This window comes from Saimiri boliviensis, chromosome 3, assembly GCF_048565385.1.
Source record: "Saimiri boliviensis isolate mSaiBol1 chromosome 3, mSaiBol1.pri, whole genome shotgun sequence".
NCBI lineage: Eukaryota > Metazoa > Chordata > Mammalia > Primates > Cebidae > Saimiri > Saimiri boliviensis.
Window position 1 is genome coordinate 105412149 of NC_133451.1, and position 25138 is coordinate 105437286.

Sequence of the window (25138 nt, forward strand, 5' to 3'; positions counted from 1 at the left end):
TTTCCTTTCTTCTAAACTCTACTGATATTTTAAAAATTAGGTTTATCTTTAATCATAGATTAGCATTGTAGAATTTCCCAGAAAAAAAAATCTCATTTAAACAGAAGGAAACTGAGGCTGTCCAATATTAAGTGAGTGGCTAATGCTCCCACAGTGACCTGGAGACAGAAAGAGAACTAGAGTCCAAACATTATGGCTTGTAATCTACTGGTTTCTGTTTTTCTTTGTTTGTTTGTTTGTTTGTTTGTTTCTTTTTGTTATTTATTTTAATTATGTAACAGGTAGTTTTAATCTCTTGGCCTTAATTTTATTTTCACAAAAGGTTTAAATTATTTTTCATTGGTGCTGGTGTTGTAGATGATAAATTTCGATGTAGCAAATGGTAGAAAATTATTGGTAATGTTTTGATTTATGTGAAATTTATTTATTTTTATTCGCAACACTTTCCCAAGTGCCCTAGTAGGCACAAACACAACTGTAAGCAGTTCGTTTCTCTACCACTGAAAACTCCTAGGTTTCTTTGCAAGGTGAAAGAAACTCAATGCTTCAGTAAACTTTTTTTTAAGTTAATATTTCTTTGCAGTGGGATTCTTTAGTTGTTGATTAAATTGCGTGAATCTCATGAGATACTGACACACATATATGCACACAAACATACCCTGCAAATTTTTGGTTCATTGAAAACTCAGTCATTCTCTGTTAACTCTATACCAATATTGTGAAAACAGAAAAGGAAGATACTATATGAGGTGGCCAATTGTGTGTGTGTGTGTGTGTGCGTGTGTGTGTGTGTTTATGGTAAAAAATAATCCCTTCATAAGTGGGCCACTATCTTGATAAAATAACAAATTTTAATTAGTTAAAATGATTAGCAAAGTTGAAAATATCTGCACATTTTGATTTCTATGAAATCCAGAAACGCTGAATATTTTCTATTTTGTTTCTCCAAAACAGAAGGGAAATACTGCTCTTCACATTGCATCTTTGGCTGGACAAGCAGAAGTTGTCAAAGTTCTTGTTAAGGAAGGAGCCAATATTAATGCACAGTCTCAGGTATTACACTCAGATTTTTCCCTAATGTACATATATTTAAATTGTAACAGTGTTGTGAAGTTGATTTAATGGGTTCAGCTAGCTGTTCTGCTGATAAATTTATTATAAATGCTTTGTTATTTATTTTAGCCAAATTATTTTATTAACTTCTATGATGAAATTTATTTTTTCAACATATAATCTCCCTTTTCATGTAACTTAACACTTGACAAATGTAAGTCTATCATTGTTTCTATTTTTCAAAAGAATATAAATTTATTTTTTTCAGAATGACAGTGACATCTGTGAAATATGACTTATTGATGCAAGTTTCATGTTACTCTATAAAGTATTCTCTTTCTGTAAATTTAAAATACTCTTGAAAGATTTGCATTTTAGTGGGAAATCTGCTATAAGGTGGGAATCACACTACTTTGGTCACTTTACACCCCTAATGTTAGCTCTACTAATAATATATAGGAAATGTGTGGTTTTAAAATGAACTTAAGAAAAAATTAAATAATAATTATTTAATTAAAATTTTACTATAAGCTTGATCCCCCCTGCCTTTTTTTTCTAGTGGAAAAGGAGAGAAAATGTTGTTTTGCCCAAAACTTTACTCTTGATATCTATCATATAGTGTATACATGTAGGGATTGAGAAATATATCTTTATAATAAAATTCATTCTCTCTATTTTTAGGCTTTTCTCTTTTGCTTCTCTAATAACACAGACTACACCATAGAGGATATTAACAAAATAAGCCAGTTCTGTTCCGTCTGTCTTTTGGGATAACCTCACCAGCTTGCCTTTATAGGCCATTGTGTAGGAATGCATATTAACTACATAGTTCATTCATTCATTACCTAGGCATGGCTCTAGTTCCATAGATGGCACAAGTTCTAGATCTAGAAAAAAAAAAAAAAAGCAATAGTTAAATCAGCCCTATTTTCTTTGATTTTAATTTTGGAAAAAATCTGTTGAAATTATGATGGATAAGACATATTTTTATCTTTGTAATATCATGCTATTTTAATTAGTCATATTTTTTCTCTTACAACTCAGACGTTTAGTTGGATACACATCAAATGGTTTAACATGTATTGAGAATATGCCTTAGTCTAAAACACTTATTAGATAAAATTTTTATAATTTGGTACCATGTGTAAAGGACATCTGTATATTCTATAAGTATAATAGCATTTTAATCTTGGAGAGAAAGATCTCTGCAGAAGCTACTGCTCCACCATAAGTGATTAAAAACTTTTCTCCTCTTTTTTAAACTTCATTTTATTTAGATTCAAGGGGTACATGTGAATGTTTGCTACATGGATATATTATGTAATGGTGAGCTTTGGGCTCACCACTAGTGAACCCATCACCCAAATAGTGAACATTGTACCCAATAGGTGATTTTTCAGCCTTCAGTCCTCTCCTGCCTCCCCACTTTTAGAGTCCCTAGTGTCTATTATTTCCATCTTTATGTCCATGTGAACTCATTGTTTAGCTCTCGCTTCTAAATGAGAACATGCTATATTTGATTTTCTGTTTCAGAGTTATTTCACATAGAATAATGGCCCCCAACTCCATCCATGTTGCTGCAAAGGATGTAATTTTATTCTCTTTTATAGCTGCCTAGTATTCCTCGGTGTATATATGACCACATTTTTTAAATCCAGTCAACCACTGATGAATGCTTAGGTTGATTCCTTGAATTTGCTATTGTGAATAATGCTGCAATAAACATAAGAGTGCAGGTGTCTTTTTGATATACCAATTTCTTTTCCTTTGGGTAGATACCCAGTAGTGGGATTGCTGGGTATAATGATAGTTCTATTTTTAGTTTTTTTAGCTATCCCAATACTGGAAAATCTTTCCTTATATCAAGAGAACATCTTTTTGCTTTAGACAAAGGTTCTACATTATAACCACCTGCATGGCTTGTTAAAACCCACATTTCTAAGCTCCACCCCAGGGTTTCTGATTCGGTTCTGGAGTGGAACCTGAGAATTTTCATTTTTTACAAGTTCTCAGATGATGCTAATGCTACTAGTCCAGGGACCACATTTGTGAACTACTGCTTTAGCAAATGTGAGGGAAAACTGGGTGTAAGATATTGCAGTAAGATCCACAAAGTATAGATTCAACTACATGACTGAATCAGTAATGCACTTAATAAAGCATAAAAATGAAAGCCTGGTTAAATTCAGTTGTTCATTGGAGAGTCTCCTGAGTTTGACAGGAAATTCACCTATACATTGGTGCTGTTAAAATCTGTGAAAATAACCTATTTTACTTTTCTCAAAATGACTAGTTGAACATAGTGATGTTACAGAAGTTGACTAGTGGCAAATGCTGCAAGGTAAATGCTTGTTAAAGCTATGATACCACTTATTACACAGTAGTTATGAGAAATATATGCTTTGGAGGCTTTTCAAGGAGAGGAAGCTAAAACTGTTTAATTATAATTTGCTTTCAGAGTCAATTCGGCTTTTCTTTATAAGGCATAATCATGCCAAATTATAACAGATCTTAAAAGGTTTGTATCATTATTAAGACATTAAAATAATCCTAGTTGTAATTTATACTATTAGCTCAATTTAAGATTTATATTCCAGGGGATTCTGACAAATAGCTTCAAACTCATGTTCATATTATGAGAAACTTTTGGAGTAAGAAAAATTAATGATCAAATTTTAGAATATTTTTCTAAAAGTTTTTCTAAGTCATTTGATAAGGACTATGACATTATTTCCTGTACTGAACGTATGTACCCATTATTAATAGTGGACAAAAATTATTATCACTTAGAATATTTTATAATATAATGATTAAAATTAAAATACATGAATTTATATAAGAGGGTCGATTATTTTGCCCCTGTGTGTGAGCCAATCCAAAAATTGATGGTTTCAGGGCCATTGAGAGCTGATGTGACTTCCCCCACAGATATTATTCCTCTCAGTACTGTCTTATGGAAGATATAGGTTTCTTTATGTGACAATATTGGGTGTCAAGTGGATGGATGGAAGATATGCTCATGGCAGTTAAACAGTTTCTTCCTTTTGGGAACCAGAAAAATGACATAGGGATCCTGTATGTACAACATAATGTCTGAATTTTGTATTCAAGTGATACCTTCTTCCACATCTTTGTAAGAACATAATTTAAAGCATTGAGATGCAGAATAGTCTGAAATTATAGGAACATTGACAGCTGCATAGTACTATGCCTTTGGCAAACTTCCGAGTTCTTTGGAAACAGACTGCTAAAATTATTTTTGAATTAAGAAGATAACAAGTTTTTTGAAAAAGCTTTCAAGGAATATATTCGGTAAAATTTTTGGAATTGTAGGATATGGAGAAATAAACACTTATCTATTTTTCTGCATTTTACATATAAACTGTGAGATCCACTTGAGCCTTGCCTCTACATGACACAGTGCCAATTTTGATAAGAGAGTGTCCTTAGTTCATTAAGAGTTCCAGAACACCAGTAGGATCAACTTCAGTACTTTAAATGGTATTGGGTAATTGATTTAGTAACAATGAACAAATGTTTATTTTTGTTTCTTTGTTCAACAGTGGTATCAGTGTGGTCTCTGCTGAGCCAGTTCTTGGTGTAATTTTAAGTATTGCCCCGACCATGTAGCTGTCTTAGCTCTGTGGCTTGGTTCTTTGGTATCCTGGATTCAGTGGCCTGGAGATCTCATCCATGGGGCCAGAATAATGAATTGAGAGGTCAGATTATAGAGTTGAGGAAGGTTATTTGCTTTGAAGATGACTTTTTGCTGAAAACACAGTCACTTTCAGAAAATCTTTACGAGACATCTTATCCTCTAAATAACCCTACATAAGTGATGTTGGGGTGATGTCCATCTAAGCTGTATGGAACATTTGTTTGGTCAATTTTATGACCTGTAAGTCTGTTAACTAGAGACACAACTTTTAAAAAATTGTTCCAATTCTATATTGTTATCAAAGAAACTCTACATAGAATTTTTTTTTAATATTCTCAGAATTTAATGAGTTTCTTTAAATACTTGTAGCACTCTTTGTTGACTTTTTACCTGTTGTAATTTGCCTGTCTCTGATTGCAAAAACAAAACAAAACAAAAGATCCATCTATATGCAGATAATTTTTTTCACACTTCTTTATAGTTTCAGGATTTTGCATAATACCTTGCACATATATGATTGGAGGATGAATATATTCATGTACACTCTTTCTGCGTAAGTCTTAGCTTCATTGTGTATTTCAACCATTTCTAACCGTAAACATTAATATTAATACAAGTAACAACATTAGCTGCCAGGCATTGTCTCTAGTGTGTTGTGTACATCTGATCTTCCTTCAGTTTGTCGTTATTGAGAACAAACTGAGACTCACATGGCTCATTTAATTGGCCATAGACTTCGTCCCCAGGCAACATTGCTTCTCATAGTCCCCATAACAGCTTTACCTTCTCTACAGACCCCAAAGGATAATTTTTAAAATTCCTTTTTTTTTTTCTCATTCAAATCCTATTCAGATCCAAATAAGCTGATTTTCTTAAAGTAGAATCCATGTAAAAGGTTTAAGATGGAATTTTTCACTTAATATTTTTTATGAACTGTAAGTTCCTGGCAAAATGTTCAAAAAAATTGATTCTGCTGTTACCACGAAGGAAATCTGGCTTTAGAATTTCCCCCTTATTATTTTCTTTACAAAAAAATTGATTTTTTGTTCTCACATAAGTTTTTCTTAAGATACTTAATATATTCTCTAAATATAAAATCATTAAAATCAAAAGGAGCACTCTAATTAAGCAAATTGTCTTAAAAATTTCCATTTTTATTATTACAAAGCAAATGGGTTTATATAATGTATATTTTTACGTGATAAAAAAGCTACACTGGATCCTAGAATAGACACCATCACCAAACATGAGAAGCAAGCAAAATTTTGGAAAATAGGTACGGCAATTTTCCCCATCTTTTAGGAAAACATGATTTTCTTTTAGAAGAAGGGAAGGGCTAGAAGTTTTCATGAGGGTCCTCGAGAAGTTTGTGTCTGGGGAGGTCAGTCTGCATTGGAGGAAATCCCAGGTATCACCAAACTACAGCCCAGTAATAATATCTTGCATTCAGACCCTTGATTTTAATTTGTATTTTTATTTATTTAATCTCATTCTACATTTATAATTATGTGACTCAACAATGAGTATTCTCATTTTGGACATGGAAAAATTTGAGGCACAGGTAGGGAAACCAGGGTCTTATAATAATTAGTGATGGAGCCACGTACCTGTGATCACTGGTACGGACAGCTTCCTTCCAAATAATCCTTTGGAAGATTAGGTGTACTTCACTCTTTCCCACTAAATTGTTTTACACCAACTACTTGCACTAGGGAAGTCCAAAACCCTGCTTGTCTAGGCATTCAGCTGCTGTTACAACTAAGAGCCTTCTGCAAAGCTAGACAACTAGTGGGTAAAGAGAGTCGGATGTACTGAGAGGTTGTAATCATAACGTGGGCTTCATTCAGCTCTCCACCTCCTAGGCTGTTCTTTAATCAAACAAATTTTTTAACATGTCTAAGGCTTAAATATAATTTCTGAAATTGTTTGGTGATGTCTTTTTCAGTTAGTTTTTCTTATCTATCTCTGCATTCTTCTACTTGTTCTTAGAATTTCCTGTTTCTGTCCTCGCATAAGGACTCTAGAAACAGATTTTTTTTTTCTTTTCCCCTTATTTTGATGTCAAGTCAATTCAAATAGGATGTTCTCACCTGGCATTTTTGATATCATATCTTACTAAAAATTGATTTCTACTTTTATTGTTTTTTTTTTTTGTGCCTGTTTTGTTATTAATACTCTTTGTTCTTTCAGTCCTGAAAATTTTGTTTCAAAAGAAGGCTTTCATACTTATAACTCAAGCATGATTAGGTGATTGTTTTATTAGCTTTTGGATTTTTTACAGATCACAACTATTAATGCCAGTTGCAAGATTATATCACCATTGGTTAGACCCCCAGGTTTATGGGGTTGCATGTGCCCAGTGCAATGATAAATGACTTTTCAAGTGTGGCTTCCAATAGTTTTTTCTCCATTGGCCCTAACCCATTGTTACAGATAATGGAATTGAACTGTGAAGAGGAAGGAAACCCACATAGTTGGCCAGCATGCCCATTACCTCGAATTCCTTCCATATGGTCATAGAGCCATCTTTGGCTCTGAACGGAAAACCTCATAATGGAACATTCTGTTCTGTGTCATATGCACAGAGAAACACACACACACACACACACACACACACACACACACACACACACGTGTATAAAATGGAATCTACAGTCACAAGTTTTTTAAAACAGGTTTTATTTTTATTTTCAGGGGTTTTCCCAAAAAATATATGCATATGGTACTTTCTCCTTTTTAAAAATTTTATTTTATTTATTTTAAGTTCCAGGGTACCTGTGCAGGACATGCAGGTTTGTTACATAGGTAAACGTGTGCCATGTTGGTTTGCTGCACCTATTAACCCGTCACCTAGGTAGTAAGCCCAGGATACATTAGCTCTTTATCCTGATGCTCTCTGCCCCCCACCCCACCCCCTGACAAGCCCCAGTGTGTGTTGTTCCCCTCCCTGTATCCATGTGTCCTTATTGTTCAGCTCCCACTTTAAGTGGGAACATGGGGTGTTTAGTTTTCTATGTATGTGTTAGTTTGCTGAGGATATTAGCTTCCAGCTCCATCCATGTCCCTGCAAAGGACATGATCTCATTCCTTTTTACAGCTGCATAGTATTCCATGGTGTATCGTTCTTAAAAAGGGTCTTAATTTTTTTTCCATTGGGAGTATTGCTATTTGTAATATAAATCCTTTGAGGTTCAAATGAAGGCAGGTACTTGCATTTGACAAGGAATAAGAAAGAAGTCAAGACACTTGTGTTTTTGACTCTGAAAATCAGGCCACTAGGTGATTACAAGTTTGCAGTGGCATCTGTGTTCCTCGGCACTCCAAGTTAAAGGAAATATGCTTTTTCCAGTTCTCTATTCCTCAATATGCTTGGGAAAAAGACTAGAATTGATGTCTTTAAAATTTTGCCCAGGTTGGGCATGGTGGCTCACACCTGTAATCCCAGCACCTTGGGAGACTGAGGTGGGCAGATCACATGAGGTCAGGAGTTCAAAACCAGCCAGACCAACATGGTGAAACTGTGTCTCTACTAAAAATACAAAAATTGGCTGGGCTTGCTGGTGGGTGCCTGTAACCCTAGCTTCTCAGGAGGCTGAGGCAGGAGAATCACTTGAACCTGGGAGGCGGAGGTTGCAGTGAGCCAGGATTGTTCAACTGTACTCCAGCCTGGGCAACAGAGTGAGACTCTATCTCAAAAGAAATTTCCCCAAAAGACATCACTATCCTCTATTCCAGTAGAACTCCAGCATTAAAATTACTAGTCTACAAAGTGCACACACACATACACACACACACACACACACACACACACATACACACACACATTCATACATTCTAAAAGGCAATAATATTTTCATTTATAATGAAGTAATTTTTCAACTTTTGAAATAAAATTAATGCAATTATATTTTGCTTTTATTCTCATTTATCTGGGGACAGATGGTGTAGAAAGGCTAAATCCTGGTTGTCATTTTGTTCTAAAATCTGAATAAATAATGGAAGACATCATCACATCTAAAATCTTTGGTAGATGTCTCATTTATTTATCACTACACAGGCCTATCCAAGTCCAATGTGATTGCATTTTAAAGGAACTAAATTTGTAGTCAGTTAAGACTTGTAGGGAGGAAAGTAAATGGTCTTCAAATTCCGTTAATAGAATTAGACTTCAAAGTTTACATAAGAGTTACTTCTTTTTCTCACCCTCTGAGTAAAAATGAAGGATAAGCTACTCTGGCAGTAAATGGTTAAAATAGTACTATAGCATTCTGCCTCTTACCTCAAATCTTACAACATTAATGTGTATATTCCACAACAACTGAGATGCTAGGTGAAACCATCAGGAACCAAAATGACAATCCTTTGAGACAAGGATTACAAAGCAAAAAAAAAAAAAAGAAAAAAAAGAAAAGGTAAAAACATGACACTAATTAAAACCTCCCAATAGAAACTGATTAAGAATAATAATTCATGGACTCACTCACTCAGCAGGTATTTGAACATCCAATGTGTGCCCTCAAACATTTGCAGGGGTACAATGATGAGGTGGGCAGCGGGCATGGGGAAGAAGACCTAGAAAGTGATAACTGAACTGCTTTCATAAAAGAAAGTGTTAATGCACACATTAGAGGTCAGGGGATGACATGTGCTATGGGAAAATAAAACTGTACATCCAAGAACCTAAAAGAAATGGGCCATCTGGAAACTGAAGCATCTAGGAGAAACACAGTGTATGAAATGAAGTCTGAAGAAGAAAGATCTTGCAAGACTTATGAGCCATATTAAGGTTTTTATTCAAAGACATGTATCCTAAGCCCAAGATGAGGCTGGCTTGGGGGTGGAACAAGCTCAAAATTCTGTTTTTGATTCTGAAAACATCACCCTGGTGTAGCTTGGAGAACAAGTTGAAGGGAGTCAGGACATGTCTGACTCCCACCAGCAAGCCCAGCTAATTTTTGTATTTTTAGTAGAGACACAGTTTCACCATGTTGGTCAGGCTGGTTTTGAACTCCTGACCTCAAGCGATCTGCCCACCTTGGTCTCCCAAAGTGCTGGGATTACAGGTGTGAGCCACCACGCCTGACCTGGGCAAAATTTTAAAGACATCAATTCTTGCAATGCAAAGAAAATAATTTGGAGACTATTGCCATGATCTACTCCATATAAGAGGTGATGTTAGCTTGGAATGGAGTAGTGGTGGTTTGGGTGAAGGAGGAAAGGGGACTGTTATAAGACTGACTAAGGACCAATTTCAGAGCACTTAATGATGATGGCCTATGGGAGGAGAGGAAAGGGATAGTGTCAAGAGATGTCTCCCTTGCCTAACAGTATAGATAGTAATGTAACACTAATATGTAATACTAACATAACAGTGGATAAAGACAAAGATTTGTCTGTTTATTTTATTTTATTTTTTTGAGATGGAATCTCACTCTGTCACCCAAGCTGGAGTGCAGTGGCACAATAATAGCTCACTGCAGCCTTAAACTCCCAGGCTCAAGCAACCCTCTCACCTCAGCTTTCTGTGAAGCTAGGACTACAGGCACGCACCAGCATGCTGAATTGATTTTTAAATTTTTTGTAGAGACAGGGTCTTGATATCTTGCCCAGACTGGTCTTGAACTCCTGGGTTCAAGCAATCCTTCCACGTCCACCTCCCAAAGTGCTGGGATTATAAGCATGAACCACTTTGTTTCCGGTTTCGTTTTTGGTTTTGGTGAGGAAAGTAAGAGATCACGAATAGCATTTGAAGTGCTTGTTATACATTCCTAAAGGAAATGTAAGTGGTTATTACATCAATTGATGTAATTGGTTATTAAAGCAATAGGCTTGAATCAGACTGCCAGAGCAGTGAAGCCAGTGAAGGGACAAAGGGCATACTTCCCCTTCATCCTCTGAAGGCTGGCTAAAAATCAACTAACAGAAAGGCAGATTAATAGGAGAAAAGGAAATCAAATGTATTAATGTACACGGGAGCCACACGAAACTACAGTAACTCAAAAAACAGCCAGATGATTGACTCTTTTATACCATTTTGAGGATAGAGGAAGAATAGGGGGTTGGAGGGAGCATGGCAAAACAAGTGATAGGAGGGAAGAAGGACGAGGTCTGTCTAGCAAAGGAGATCTTGCTATATAGATGATACCTTACAAGTAGGAGCCCTTGGACAAAATAGATAGTGAATGTTTCTTTTAGACCTTCGAAGGTGTGAGACTCTCAGTTCGTTTTTTCTAGATCTGGACAAGGGAGGGCCCGCAGAGAAAGCCTGGCTGCATCAATGCAGATTCGCTATAGATGCAAATCTTGCCCGCAAGACAGCTTTGCAGAGCTACTTCTTTTTGCAGGCCCTCTGAACAGCCATCTCAAAATATGTCAGAGAAGGATATTTGTTATCCATCCAAACTGGGGCCCATTCGCCCCATATAGTATATACCAGATATCCACACTGAGGTTTGCAGTGGGAGAAAGGAAGGTATTTATTGGCAAGTTTCCTGCAAGGAGGATCAGGCATCTCATACGATCTCCCTGATGGCTTGCAGGTAAGGATTTTTAAAGGCAGGGGTAAATTTCAGAAAGCAGAAATTACAGGCGAAATTGTAAATCAAAACATGGAAGTTCCACCTTGGTTTTGGCCCAAAAGGTTAGGCTATCTTGAAGCAGGGGACTTACAGGTCTTAGGTAGATTCAAAGATTTTCTGATTTGCAGTTGGGTAAGGAAGAGAAGCTTTGTTTAAAATTGTAGGGTCAGCAGAAAAGAATGTTAGCCTGGGTTCATAGTTGTGACTTTTTTCAGGCCCCTCAGGAGGAAATGTAAAACAAAGAATGTTGGCCACAGCTCAGTGCCCAGTTCTGCCTTATCGGGGGCTTCTGTGCCAGTGGATCTATTTGGTAGGGGATCTGGGTTTCTCAGAAAGAACTCAGAGACATATGTTAAGATGTTAGCTTTTATACCTGTAGGGGAACCCTTCATCTCGTGATTCTAGCTTCCTTAGCTGCTGTTTTAGGCTACTATTACCTTTTTGCTCATCAAGTTCCTTATTTAATTCTCAGGGCTAGCTACGTGCCTGGAATTTCCCTTGAAGAAACTCAAAATTTTCCTTTATTTCTATGTGTGGGGGCCCTGCAGGTGTCTAAGAGGGGGTCCCTGCTTGCTCTGTCTCATATTTTGGGTATAAAATATTTTGATTTCCTTTACCAGATAGAAGAGAGTTTATGTTTTCACACTGAAGAAAATAAGATGAAGAAAATTTGAGGCATATGCCAGAAAACCTGAAAAAAGTTATAATAATTGATCAGAAGACTTTGGGTCCTTAGTATAAAATGAGTGAAAGTATCAGGCTTGAAAGAATTAAAATGAGAGGTAATCAAGTCCAGTGATATCAGCACTTGGTTTAAACATGGACTGTCTTCAGTTTAGCAGTGGTTAGAAGCAAGAATCCAGAGTCAGATAAACTAAGATTTAAATCCTGCTTCCATCACTCACTAGCCTGTAACCTTTGGCAAGTTATTTACCATTTCTATGCTTCAATTTACTTATCTGTAAAACAGGCAAAGAATCATTATAGTTCATAAAATTGAGTTTTTGTGAGGATTGAAATTATGTAAAACATTTAACACAATCCTTAGCACATAGGGGGCACTCTACGTTAGTTGCTGTTGTTATATTTATATTTTCATTGTTAGCTTCATGAGCATGGGAAGGCTGTTATACTACCTTTGTGGGAAGCAAGGAATCAGTTTTTGTTGATTCTTTAGGTCCTGAATTACTTTCCCTCCCTATGTATTAGATTTATTGATTCTTAGGAACAAGAGGACAAGGAAACCTAAATTTGTATTCAAATAATTCAAATCTAAATTTGCATTCAAATAAAGAATATTAGAAAGAAGCAGAGGAGAGCAGTGGAGTTAAGTATTGCTCAATGAAATCTGTAAGGACTGTTGATAGAAACCTGGAAACTTAACTGGTGGAGAAGAGAGACAAAGAATAAACCAAATTCTGTACATTCAACTGTATCAAGTTGAATAAAGATAATATTATTAAGATATTATCAAGATAAATCAGAGATTTGGAACTTCTATTCACAGGCAATTATAATCTGTTTGACTAGGAAAGGATTCTTGCATCAACATGAGTACAATGAATCCAGCTAGTGATAATTTGTGCATTATTCTTGTTCATAACTCACTAACATTTGACAATTGGACCAGCTGCAAAGGCTTGAGAGGTGGCAGCTCTTTTCTTCTTTCTCGTAATGTGCTGTTTATTAATAATTTAACAGCTTGCATTTTGGAGTAAGGCTCCACAGACAACATCATCTAAGATGGGCATTTTGGTATTTTTCCTATTTCCTCAAGTTTTTTTTTAGAAAGATCTCAACCTTCTAGATTAGATGGTGCTTTGTATTTTGACCAAAAATTGTGGAAGCAATAAGATGTAGACAGTGTTTTAACTATTTTGAAGATAAGTTTTCCGTGGATAAATGCAAATTTTTTGCTTTACTTGGGTGGTATAAGCCTCTTACATCCTTCACATATTGTACTCTTAACTAAATCACTTCAATGTATAACTGGAAGAGACATTGTTTCCATAACACTTACCACAGGAATTTGAAATCCATAGGGTCAAGTGTCTTGCCCAAAGTTGTGTCTTCTGATATCTGGTTAAATACTCCATATATTTTAACCATTTGTCTGTCGGCCTCTGTCTGTCTGTCTATCTATCTATCTATCTATCTATCTATCTATCTATCTATCTATTTATCTATCTATCTATCTATATCTATCATCTCATTTATCAGACTGTCTTAACTTCAGAAGTAACATGAATATATTCTTATTTTAAGCAATCAAAACAATGCAAAAGTATATGGAGAACAAACCTAATTCTCTCCTCTCAACTTTCAGCTACAATGGCCTTTCTCAGAAGTATTTTTTTGTAATTTTTTACAGTTAAATTCTCTTTATATTGTATTGTCATGCTTTATAAACATTGCATCTTTATTGTTCCTTAATGGAGTTTTCCAATTATATATTTCTAAAATCCTGAAAAGCTTGAGTGAATTTATTGACAATATTTTATTTCTGCTTAATACATGGTTTGCATAGATGTCAGACATTGCTTTCTTCATTTTATAAGGAGGAAACAGAGTAGGTAATACCCATGTTCCAAAAGTGATTTGAGTTACACCTCAAACATTGATTAATTACATAATCATTCTTAAAAGATTAAAATTAGAATCTATATTATATCTTAAGTTTTTCAAATCAAATTTGGTGCAATTACTGATAACTGTTTTCAGATACTATTCTTTAGTATTTATTTCCTTTCTTAATTGAGAAAATATGCAAAGCCCAATAATTGACTAAACATGGTAAATATGAATTTGTATGCATGTACAATACAGTTAACTATAGCTATTAATACCTACCCAAGTGTAATAATTGGAATCCTCTGGTTATTTATACTCCTTATTTTTACTCTTAAAGCTGAAGGAGAAATTTTTAAGACTTTAAAATGGCCAATAATTCCTTCTGACATTGCCTGAGGTAGGCAGCATAGTGAAATGGATAGGAATGCAAATTCTGAAGCTAAGTGGTCAAATCTCAGAGGTCATATCTCAGCTCTTCTGCCTTCTACTCATGTAACTGTGTCTCAGAGTTCTCATCTGTGATAAGGGGATCGTAATAACAGGGTCTTCAGCAAGTGGTTGTTGTGAGATTAATCCATGTTCAGCATTTAGAATAATGACTGGCAATTTTAAGAACTCAATGACTGTTAGCGTCATTGTTGCCAAATTCAGCACTAGTGCAGCCATGCAAGACCAGCCATTCTGTATGCCCACTACTGCCATTTTTCGGCATAGTGAAGAACGTAACAAAGTTTGTGTGACTGGCTTGTTTCACAACCTCCTTAGAATGCTGTCAATTTGAGTATATGAAATTACATTTGCCTGAACACAGATGCCTATAGAGTTTTAAGTAATTTAATAGTTAAAACACTTATAGTATAGACATTGATTTCCTACTGACACTTGAAGCTTCAGGCTAATGAAAAGAAGAATGAGGATTCTCATCTTAGATAGTCTGGTTGGTGAAAACAGAAGTCCAACTAATAAAATGTCTTTTAACCAAATATTATTTTTGAAAATCACTTTCAGAAGATATTGCTCACTCTGGAGAATTCTAAATGGAACATCACAAACCTAAAATGTATTGTATTTACATTTGCTTGTGGCACAATAGTAAAACGATTTTTGAAGTGTCTGTAATATAATATATCCTAGTTAGAACAACGTATCAGTGAGGGTAAAATCACAAGTTTTAAAATGTGAAGAACCAGCTTCAAATTGCTGTTTAAAAGATATCCAATGATCTTGATTACATGGGCTAGATTTCTATAAATGTAAAGTTCCATGCAACACATGCTATTTGGGCAAATACTGTGTAGGCAAAATAAGTCTATGTGGGCAATTACTAAGTGGACAGCTGTCTCAAATATAAGTCTTGAGAAGGGCTAGTTGGTATATTTTTATGGGTCAGTGTAGTGTTCACTATAATATAAATCTTTGATTCAATATTTTAATATTCAAATGATTCATTATACATGTAAATAATTTTACATTGATTTAATATACATTTTAATCTGCAAATATGCCCTCTGGAATCAGCCTGATATTCCTAGCTGGCTAGTTTTTAAATGCTTTCATTAATTCCAGATTAACTAGATCAATATATTAAATTGTAATAATTATTGAAAATTATCCAACTAGGAATATCAGGAAATATTCCAAAAACGACTGCAAACATCAGTATTCTCATTAAAGCCAGTAACAAGAAAAGGATTTTTGTTTGTGATACTCTTTGACATTGCAATCAATCCCTAGCCAATGCAATGAAAAGAGAAAGAAAACTATGAATATAAATGGAAAAAGAAAACACAAAAACGTGGTAGTATACAGAAGTAATGAGTATGTAAGTACACAATCTGGAAAAATCTACAAACCAATTATTAAAATATATTTTATATTCACTAGTTTATTAAGACACCGCTGCTTATAAAATTCAATACCATGCATCATACAGTTGTTCTGTCATTGTATTTGACTAAGATTTTCTTCAGCCTAAAGGTTAACATACATTAATCTGTAAAAAAATTATTACTAAGAGTAATAAGCAGTAAGTTTTACATATGAGCATGGTAGGTTAGGACTTTAAATATCCTATATAAAATGTCGTGAGGCACAGTTTGAAGCATCAGAGTGTGCTTGCATGAGTGACTTCAACTATATTTTTTGTTCTTTTAAAATCATGGGGAAATTTTTGTTTAATAATTTTGAAAGACCGTGAAATCATATTACTGTGAAAGTACATATCATTTCACTTTTAAAAAGTGTACTTTTAGAATTGTGGATTTGCAGAAATCAAAACACATGTGAACTAACAATGTCATTAAAAGACATTCATTAACTATTTGATGTACAGAAGACTCTCCTGTATGTTGCCTGAACATAACTGGGTCCAATCTTTTAAATCATCCCCCTTAAGTATGTTATGTTTCAATAAAATGTTAACTTGAAGGCATAAATAGCAGAAACATACATAATATAATAAAATCTTCAGATTAAAATAAAAAACAACAAAGATATATCTTGTCAGTGAAGAGCAAAACAAAGACATCACTAAGTGAGGTAACCGCAGGAGCAGGGCAAATCCCACTCTAGTTCTGAATAGGAGAGGAAAGGCAATAAAATATGTTTCATTAATCCAGGAATACTACTTGCAGAGATATGACTTCATGCAAGGCTCTGTATTCCATTGGTTAAGAACCTCTACTCTATCACTATTTGTGTGATCTTGGGCTTATTACTTAACTATTCAGTGACTCCATTCTACATTTGCAAAGAAGGGATAATAGTATTTACTACATAGGGTTGATATAGAGATTAAAAGGGTTAGTATGCTTATAGTGCTTAGAACAGTCCCTGGCATGTAATAAGTGCAGTATAAATGTTAGCCACTCTTCCAGTTATTAGATGTATTTGTATTATCTACTTAAGTTATTGAAGAAATAAATTAATTGGATTTGAGAACAATATTGCCCCAGATGGTTAATTGTCCATTAAGACTGAGAGATTATTATTTTCTGGAGTGGGGAGTGGAGAAGATTGTACAGAAGTTTCGTCTTTAATATTTTCAATGGCCTTTCTATTTGCTGACAATAACCAGACACGATGTAATATCATGTCTTAAAAACATAGTGTTTGATGTTAGATGTGTTTTTAAAAACCTTGGGGAAGCATTTTATTTTCTCAAAGACAGTTAAGTAGAAATAAAATTATTTGGTAGTCATTCATTTAAAAAAATTTGGGAGGTATAATATGTGAGAGAAGTAAAGAGTTATATCTTATTCTGAGTAGTTTAATAAGGAAAATCATTTTTTTACCCTTATTTAATCAACCTCAAAATGATAGAACAATAACCAGTTAAGTTAATACTGTAGCACAGTGCAAAATAATTTCAGGTTTATGGATTTTGCTCTGTTGGGGGAAAATAAAAGCACCCTACAGTGATTGTTATTGACTTAATTTTCTCAATGTCATAGTCCTCTACAAAGTAGTCAGCATTTTTGCTTTTGGAGATAACACATTTTCTCTTGCTTCTAAGTAACTAGGTCATGTATTAAATTGCTCAATATATCTATTTTAATGCACTGGCTACATGCCGAGCAAATTATACTACTTACGGAAGATCCGAACCCATAATCTATGTTGTTAGACAATTTGAAAGTCTAGAGAAGTTTCTTTAAGGAAATGTACCAGGGAATTAATTTCTATCCAATTTCAATATTCAAATATTTATTAACTTTACACTGAAGTTTCATCTCTGACATTTAGACATTTTTATTACTTTTATAACAAATTGATTGGGTACAACTGTAAAATTTAATTTTTATTATTTAAATCATTTATTACATATAAAAAATAAAGGCATTTATATATATTGTTTTAAAATTTTATGTGATGTAGTGAGAAGCACCTAATCTAAGATAAACTTAACATTTCTATTGAGAATTTAAGTAAAAGTTAGCCTTATATATATAAAATAACAATGAAAAAACCCTACTGCTGTAATCTTATTTTGTGTTTTCCCCTCACAAAGAAAAAAGTATTTTAAAATCTCATCACTTGCAAGAACAAATTTACTTTCTTACTGAAAATGATCCACCTGTTTTTTCGTAGTTTAACCTCATTCTTGATAACCTATTTTAAATTTTCCCCTCAGATGTGTCTCGGGGGTCACTAAATAATATTTTTTAGCCATAATAATAGTACTTTTTTTTTTTACTATTATTTCTGTGATGTGATTTGTGATACCCTTCAGATTTTCTGGAAAATGCTTCCGTATAAACAAATGGCAGTGGTACAAACTATATTTTGGTATATACCGAACAAGGATATACCAACTAGGATACCTTCAATCACAAATAAGAAAAACACCTCCTCATTAGATAAACAACAAAAAGGGGATTTTCTTGGCTTTCATAGATAAAATTTTTAAATTTCAAATGAGCTCTAAGATTCTCTCCTGCCTCTCCGGTGGCTCATTCATAACCAAGGACTCAGAATCTTTTCTCCTCTCCGCTATAATTTCTGCAGTGCCAGTTTATCTTTGTCTGGCTTTCTTTGTGGTCCTAGAATCAGAACCACACATTTTCTTGTTCAGCGTCAAAAGAAGTAAACATGTCTGTCCCAGCTTTCCAAAAGAAAATTTGAGTTTGGTTGATTGGATCAGCTTAATTTTCTTTGCCAAACTTAAACCAGCATTACCAAGAGAATGTAATCTGCTGATTGGCATAAGTCATTTGACAACCTGTCTGGATCTAGAAGATAAGGAGAGAAGTTCAGCTTTATTGTAATGTAATAATTTGCTGGAATTATGGGGTGGGGTGCATAGGTACTCTAATGAAAAACCAGGATCCCTCCAAGAAAGAAGGAGGATTCTGGGTAGGCACCTACAAATACCCACTTCTATAGCTTGGCTATTCCATCTTTTAAAAGTCATATGTTTTCTTTTTTAAAACATTTTTGTTTTCTTTTTAAATTTGTTTGCTTTCTCTATGATTTTTATTTTTGTTTTATTATTCTGAGATACATGTGCAGAGCATGCAAGTTTGTTACAATTTGCACATTCTGCTTTCTCTATGATTTTTAAAATATTTATTTGCTTTCTCATTTTTTTTGTTTAAAAATTCAAAGACATAAACAATAGAATTATTCAGTCACAGCTTAAAGAGTTTAGCAAGGCATTTACTCATTTTTGCAAAGTGAAACAGGGAGAAAAATTATTTTGGAGTTATGTGAGAGTAAATAAAACATCACTAGCCATATCAACTTTTCTGTAGCATGAGGTGATGGTAATTCAGCTGTTAAATTTAAATGTTGAATAAAGGAGAAAAGCACAAATCAAAGTCACCTATCATTGTAAGGAACTGAGGAAAATAAATCTAAAAGTAAACTGTTAGTCAATCAACAGCTGTTTACTGGGCACTTCCTACATTCTCGGCACAATGCTGATTTCTATGGAGGATTCCAATCAAGTGTAAAAGAAGAAGCTGCTTTCAAGAAGTGTATAGGCTACACGCAAAGTCAAGATGAACACACAAGAAATAAAGGCAAACAACAGAAGATAGTATGTGATTTGGTACCAAATTGTATGGAACAGACCATGCACTAGAGAGGAAGACTTGGAATAGGCTAGATTTTGTTAGCGAAAAACTCACAGAGGACTGGAACCAGGCATTGACTCGTAGATAAAGTCTGCAGACAGGAAAATGAAAGGGAGGACTTTGCAGATGGGAAGATTAGTAACCACAATGTGAGGAGGTAGAATTGAGCATGGTGAGTGTAGAAATAGTGCCGAGACAATTTGGTCTGGAGCAACATCACAGTACGTATTTAAGGTTTGTTTTTATTATAACTTACTGAGTAAAATGGGGCAAGGATATAAAAGGTCTTGATCTTCAGTTATTATCTATGAAAACTAATCTCCAGGACTGGGCGCAATAGCTCACGTCTGTAATCCCAGCACGTTGGGAGGCCGAGGCAGGCGGTTCACTTGAGGTCAGGAGTTTGAGACCATCCTAGCTAACATGGTGAAACCACGTCTCTACTAAAAATACAAAAATTAGCAGGTGTGGTGGTGCAGGCCTGAAATCCCAGCTACTTGGGAGGCTGAGGCAGGATAATCGCTTGAACTTGGGAGACAGAGTTTGCAGTGAACCAAGATCATGCCACTGCACTCCAGTGCGGGGGACAGAGTGAGACTCCATCTCAAAGAAAAAACAACAAAAACAATAAAAAAAACTGATTTTCAGTCACAACAGTGTAGGTAAGTAGTTTGTTGACAACAGATTTTAGGAAGATTAGTTCAAGTTGATGCATAGGATGCACTGGAATGAGTAACTGGAAATATGTAAAATAGTTTAAATGCTTTCTTGGTAATTTATCCATGAGAAGTTGAAAGCAGGGATCATGGTAGACCCAGAGGGAATATAGTATTTTCAATGGTCTTTCTGTTTGCTGGCAATAACCAGACATGATATAATAACATCTGTGGAATTTGCTGTTAAAACACATGGCAGAATAGTATAGTTGAAAGAACATGAGTTTTGGAATCACTTAAACATGGTTTCGAATCCCAGCTCCATGTTTTAAGTAGTGTGAAACTTGAGGCATGCTTCTTAATCTCTGTGAACACAGATTTCCTTGAGTCATATAAAGATCCAGTATTTGTTTTGCTGGACTGCTAGCATTAAATAACAAATGTAAAGTGCTTCTCTCTTCTTACTTCTCTCTTTTTACTAACATCACCCAAATTTCTTACCTACTGGAAATAAAAACTGGAAGAATTCCTATGCCTAACAAAATACTTTAACATTCTTCATCAAGCAGTTCATAGAAATTCCACAATGTCACAAGGCAGATCTTCCCAGCTCATCCCTAGTGAATGGCTTAGATGAGAGCAGAAGGTTTAATTATCCAATTACTAGATATAAATGTACAAGTGTTCTCTGAAACTTTTTTTTTTATTCTAAACAGGGTCTTGCTTTCTTGCTCAGGCTGGAATGCACTAGTGCAATCTCAGCTCACCGCAACTTCTGCTTCCCTGGTTTGAGCAATTATCCTGCCTCAGCCTCCTGATTCTGAGGCAATTGGATCCTGGTTGAGAAGGGCAGCTGAGGAAGTGAAAGGAGTACTGAGTTTGGAACCCTTTAGCGTTCATATCTTGGTCTCACCACTTGGTGTGTCCTTGGGTGAATAACTATGAGCCACCGTCTCATTCGTAAAAGGGGCCTAATAGCATAGTTGTGGAGAGAAAACAGGATGACATAGTAAACACTTGGTGAAACTTAACCTCCCTAGAAAGATTTAGAGCATTAGTCATTTTAATGTCATTGGATAGTTTAACTATAAACTAATCTTTTAATCATCCTTGCAGAGAGGAAGGTAGTTAAAATAACTTATAATGTCCTAACCCTGGCTAAGAATTATCAACTGCAGGTTATCTGAGAAAATGTATATGATACTTTAATTAATAGGATGCCTTCTTAACTATTAATACTAAACGAGTATACAGGCATATCATTTTTCTTTTTCCTTAAATGCTCCCCCAGAGTACACAAAGTAGTCTTTATTTTTGTGACTACAATTAGTATCCATTGGTTTTTTACATCCTTTGCAGCTGTGCATTCATAATATATTTGGGGAGATAATTGGAATCATGATGACCTTAAAGCTTGGTGACAATTTGGGGATGTTTTCCAACTTATCTCTGATAATGCTAATTCCAAGGAAGAATAAGATGCATAGTATCTGGAATGGGAACTAGATTAGTATTTTCCAACCAGTGCTGACTGGAGTCTGTGAAGAGCCTCCTAGCATGTCATGATTAAGGCTGCTGAAGAATTCTGCTCTGTGAAGAAACTTAAATCTTGACACTGTCCTGCCTGCAAAAGATGGGATCCTTCTTCAAAAAAGGAATTCTACTTACCAAATTTGAACCCAGATCTTTCTGTAAGCATTCTCATTTCCTACTGTTGGACGTGGCTATGGAACTTGTTGAATGTGTTTTCCAGCAAAAATGAGAGTATATGGTACCCTCAGAAAACTGAAAATAACACATGGAATTAAGGTTATGGTAAAGATTTAGAGCTGTAAATTTTAGAGGTTCCAGGCAAGATAGCATTTGAAGAACTAAATGACTACAAAATTAGAAAGTAAATGTCTAAGATGTGAGTTTCCTTTCCAAAGAGAAAGGAAGTGTGTACGTTGTAATAGGTGTGGTTTGCAAGGTAGGTGAGGGCCAGATTATGTAGGACTGTATTAGACTTTATGTTAGTTAGCTATTGCTGCATAACAAATTATCCCCAAACTTTGTGGCTTAAAACAGCAGTAAATATCATCACAGCCACTGTGGAGTAGTGGCTTAACTGTGCAGTTATGGCTGAGTTTCTCATGAGGTTATAGTGAAGATGTTAACCAGAGCTGAATTCACCTGAAGGCCTTCCTAGGGCTAGAGGATTCTTTCCAAAGCTGGTTCGTTCACATGGTTAGCATGTTGGTGCTAACTGTTGGTAAAGGGGTCAGTTTCCTCCCCTGTGAGAACTTCCATATGCTTCTCATTGTCAGCATAACACAGCAACTAATTTCCTTCAGAGACAATGATCCAAAAGAAACAAGAAGGCAGAAGGGCAGTGAATTTAAACCTTAGCCTCAGAAATCATGCACTATCAATTCTGCCATCATCAGTGCATTAGAAGCAAACTACTCAGAGGTCCTACATTCAAGAGGAGGGAAATTTGGCTCCACTTTTTGAAGTGAGGAGTGTCAAAAAATTTTCAGATGTATGTTAAAACCACCACAGGTATAAAAAGGAATTTGAATTCTGTTTTACTTTGTTAATTCATTCATGTAACAAATATTTATCAAACACCTACTATGTGCCAAGCATTTTTATGAGCATTAAATAAGGCCTCTCAGAGAGAGTAATGCTTGTGTTGAGCCCTGAAAGGTGAATATAACATGGTAAGAGTTTCCCAGCATTTCTGCACCTGCTGTATCTACTCAACATCCTATTCTTTCCTTAACCTCTGTAACTGGCCAGTCTACTTGGTGTTCACTCAATCTCTGGATTAAAAATTCCTCAACTGTAAAATGATGACATCTGTTTCAGCTGTAACATTTTCATCTAGGAAAATGGGGCAGTTTCTTTTAATCATTGAAATATATTTAATAAGCTTAGCAATGTAAGATTGAAAGTAAAAACAAAATAATGAGTTTATAGAGATATTTTGTGTAATTATTTGAAATTTCCATAATCAGTTTCCATGCTTGTGATATATTTTAGAGAATGCAATTTAGCTTATGCATCATCCATGAAATTACCTAAGGTCTATCTTTAGCTGAGTGGTAATATAATGAGTTGTAGTTTTCTATATCATGTTTTGGCTAAGAGATCTTTAAAGTTTTTTTTTTTTTAATTTTAAGACCTGTAAGATTTATTTTCAAGATGCATTCTTGCATTGGCTTTTACCCCTGCTAGTAATTTCTCTTACTGTTATTTCACTATTCACTAGATTCGAGTTTAAAGGACAAAATCCCCAAGTGAAATATGTATCTGCAGCAAAGACACTCATACTTCCCCTACAAACACCACATCTTTTGAGAGACAATGGAGCAAGAAGAGAAAAGAACAATAAAGAATATTCTACTTTCTCTATATCTGCCATCTTGATTTCATTTAGACCTCCTAATTTTCTCTCTGATCTGTGTGCATGGGCCAGAATATACCTTCTTCATGGAATTAATTGCTCAGTCTTTAGTGCTCTGATAGCATTTTATTCATGTTTCTCTTTTGGAAATTATAGTCTGTCTGGAGCCTTATATGACTATATATAGATGTATTCTGTGAATTGTCATATTTTTTACTCTTGAGAACAGGAACAATATTGTATTCATGTTTGCCACTTTCAGAACACCTAGCCCAGTGCCTAGGAATAATTTTTAGAACAAATCTGGTGCTATAAAGACTGTTCAAAATGAATAGTAATGCTGACCCTTAATATTAAGGTAAAAGTAATTTTATACAATCACCCTTTTTAAGCCAGCTGATGAATCTTCACTTGCATAAAGTAAGAATAAAGTTATGCATGCTGGCAAAATTAAGGCTGAAAAGTTAAGATTCTTTAAAATTGGTAATAATGACAATTCTTAGAGTTGAAGTTCTTGTCCAAAACATTGATTTGAAACCATTCATTGCCTTGTACATTGACAGTAGTTTTGTCTGTATAATTTCTTTGGCATGACATACAAATATCAATAAGTGTACTTGTTTTAAAGATTTTCCAAAAGCTTCATAAATCTACATCTGATATGTAAAAATGTAAGTATTAGCTCATGCACATTCAGTTTGTCAAGATAATCCAGTTCACACAAGGAATTTTCACCAATGGCTAAAAGCTGATTACTGGTTTATAGTTACATTACTAAAGTAAATAGTAATATATTTATGTAAAAAGTGTTTAAATTCCCCAAAATACAGCATGATTTCTATATTTGACAAAAAAAGCATTATAGCTGTTTAATAAATCTGAGAACTTTTATCAATGACTGATAAATAATACAGACTGCACTGCCGATATTTCTAATCATGAAGCAGAATATAAATGAATGAATAGTAAATCACATTTAAAAATACTAAAATCATATTAATACTTGTAATTCTCACTTCTTGGGATTTTAACAAAAACTTGCTTTCCACTCTTCTGGACTATAGTCTAGCCTCTGTTTTTCAATGTATCCTCCCCATTTCTGGCCAAGTAATATCTTTAAAGAGCCAATGCGTCTGTGTCAAACCCCTGTACAGAAACCAATTCCTCCCAGGGCTTTCAGAATAAAATTCAGACTCCTCAGCAAGCAGACAGGGACTGGTTCCTGCCTATCTCAGCCACTTCTCCCCACGAGCAGTGCATTATTTGTAAGTTTCCATATGCCCTCTTGAGTTGTTTCATCACATAATGTTCCTTCTGCTTTAAATACCTTTTCTGTTTCAGTGTCTTCAGTGTCTTCTAGCTGTCACTTCTAGTAATTTCCTTCAGATATAATTTCCTTATCCAGCTGAGTTCTGGGTCTTTCATCTGTGTTCTCTTTATATCCAACATATAAGTTTTTTTTTTTTTTAAAAAAACTAATTATATATGTGTTCACTAAACTGTAATACAGTAGTTTGCGAACTTGTCCATCTCAGTCTCCGGGCTGTGAATTCTTAAAACAGGAACCTTGTCCTTTGTCCCTGAATCACTAAGGCTGAGCACAATGCCTAGCAGTGAAAAGTCACCAAACATATTTCTGTTGAGTAAATATAAATGAA

General features: G+C 34.8%; 1 protein-coding gene across 50 annotated transcripts in view; it reads left to right on the forward strand.

Annotated features, from left to right (window-relative positions):
- The window catches only part of ANK2 (ankyrin 2), a 699003-nt gene that overhangs the window by 512802 nt on the left and 161063 nt on the right, over positions 1–25138 (forward strand). For all 50 annotated transcript variants that reach the window (XM_074396618.1, XM_074396581.1, XM_074396584.1 and 47 more), the window contains one exon: positions 955–1053. In XM_074396618.1, the coding sequence (XP_074252719.1) occupies positions 955–1053 (99 nt within the window). The remainder of the gene's footprint in view (positions 1–954; positions 1054–25138) is intronic.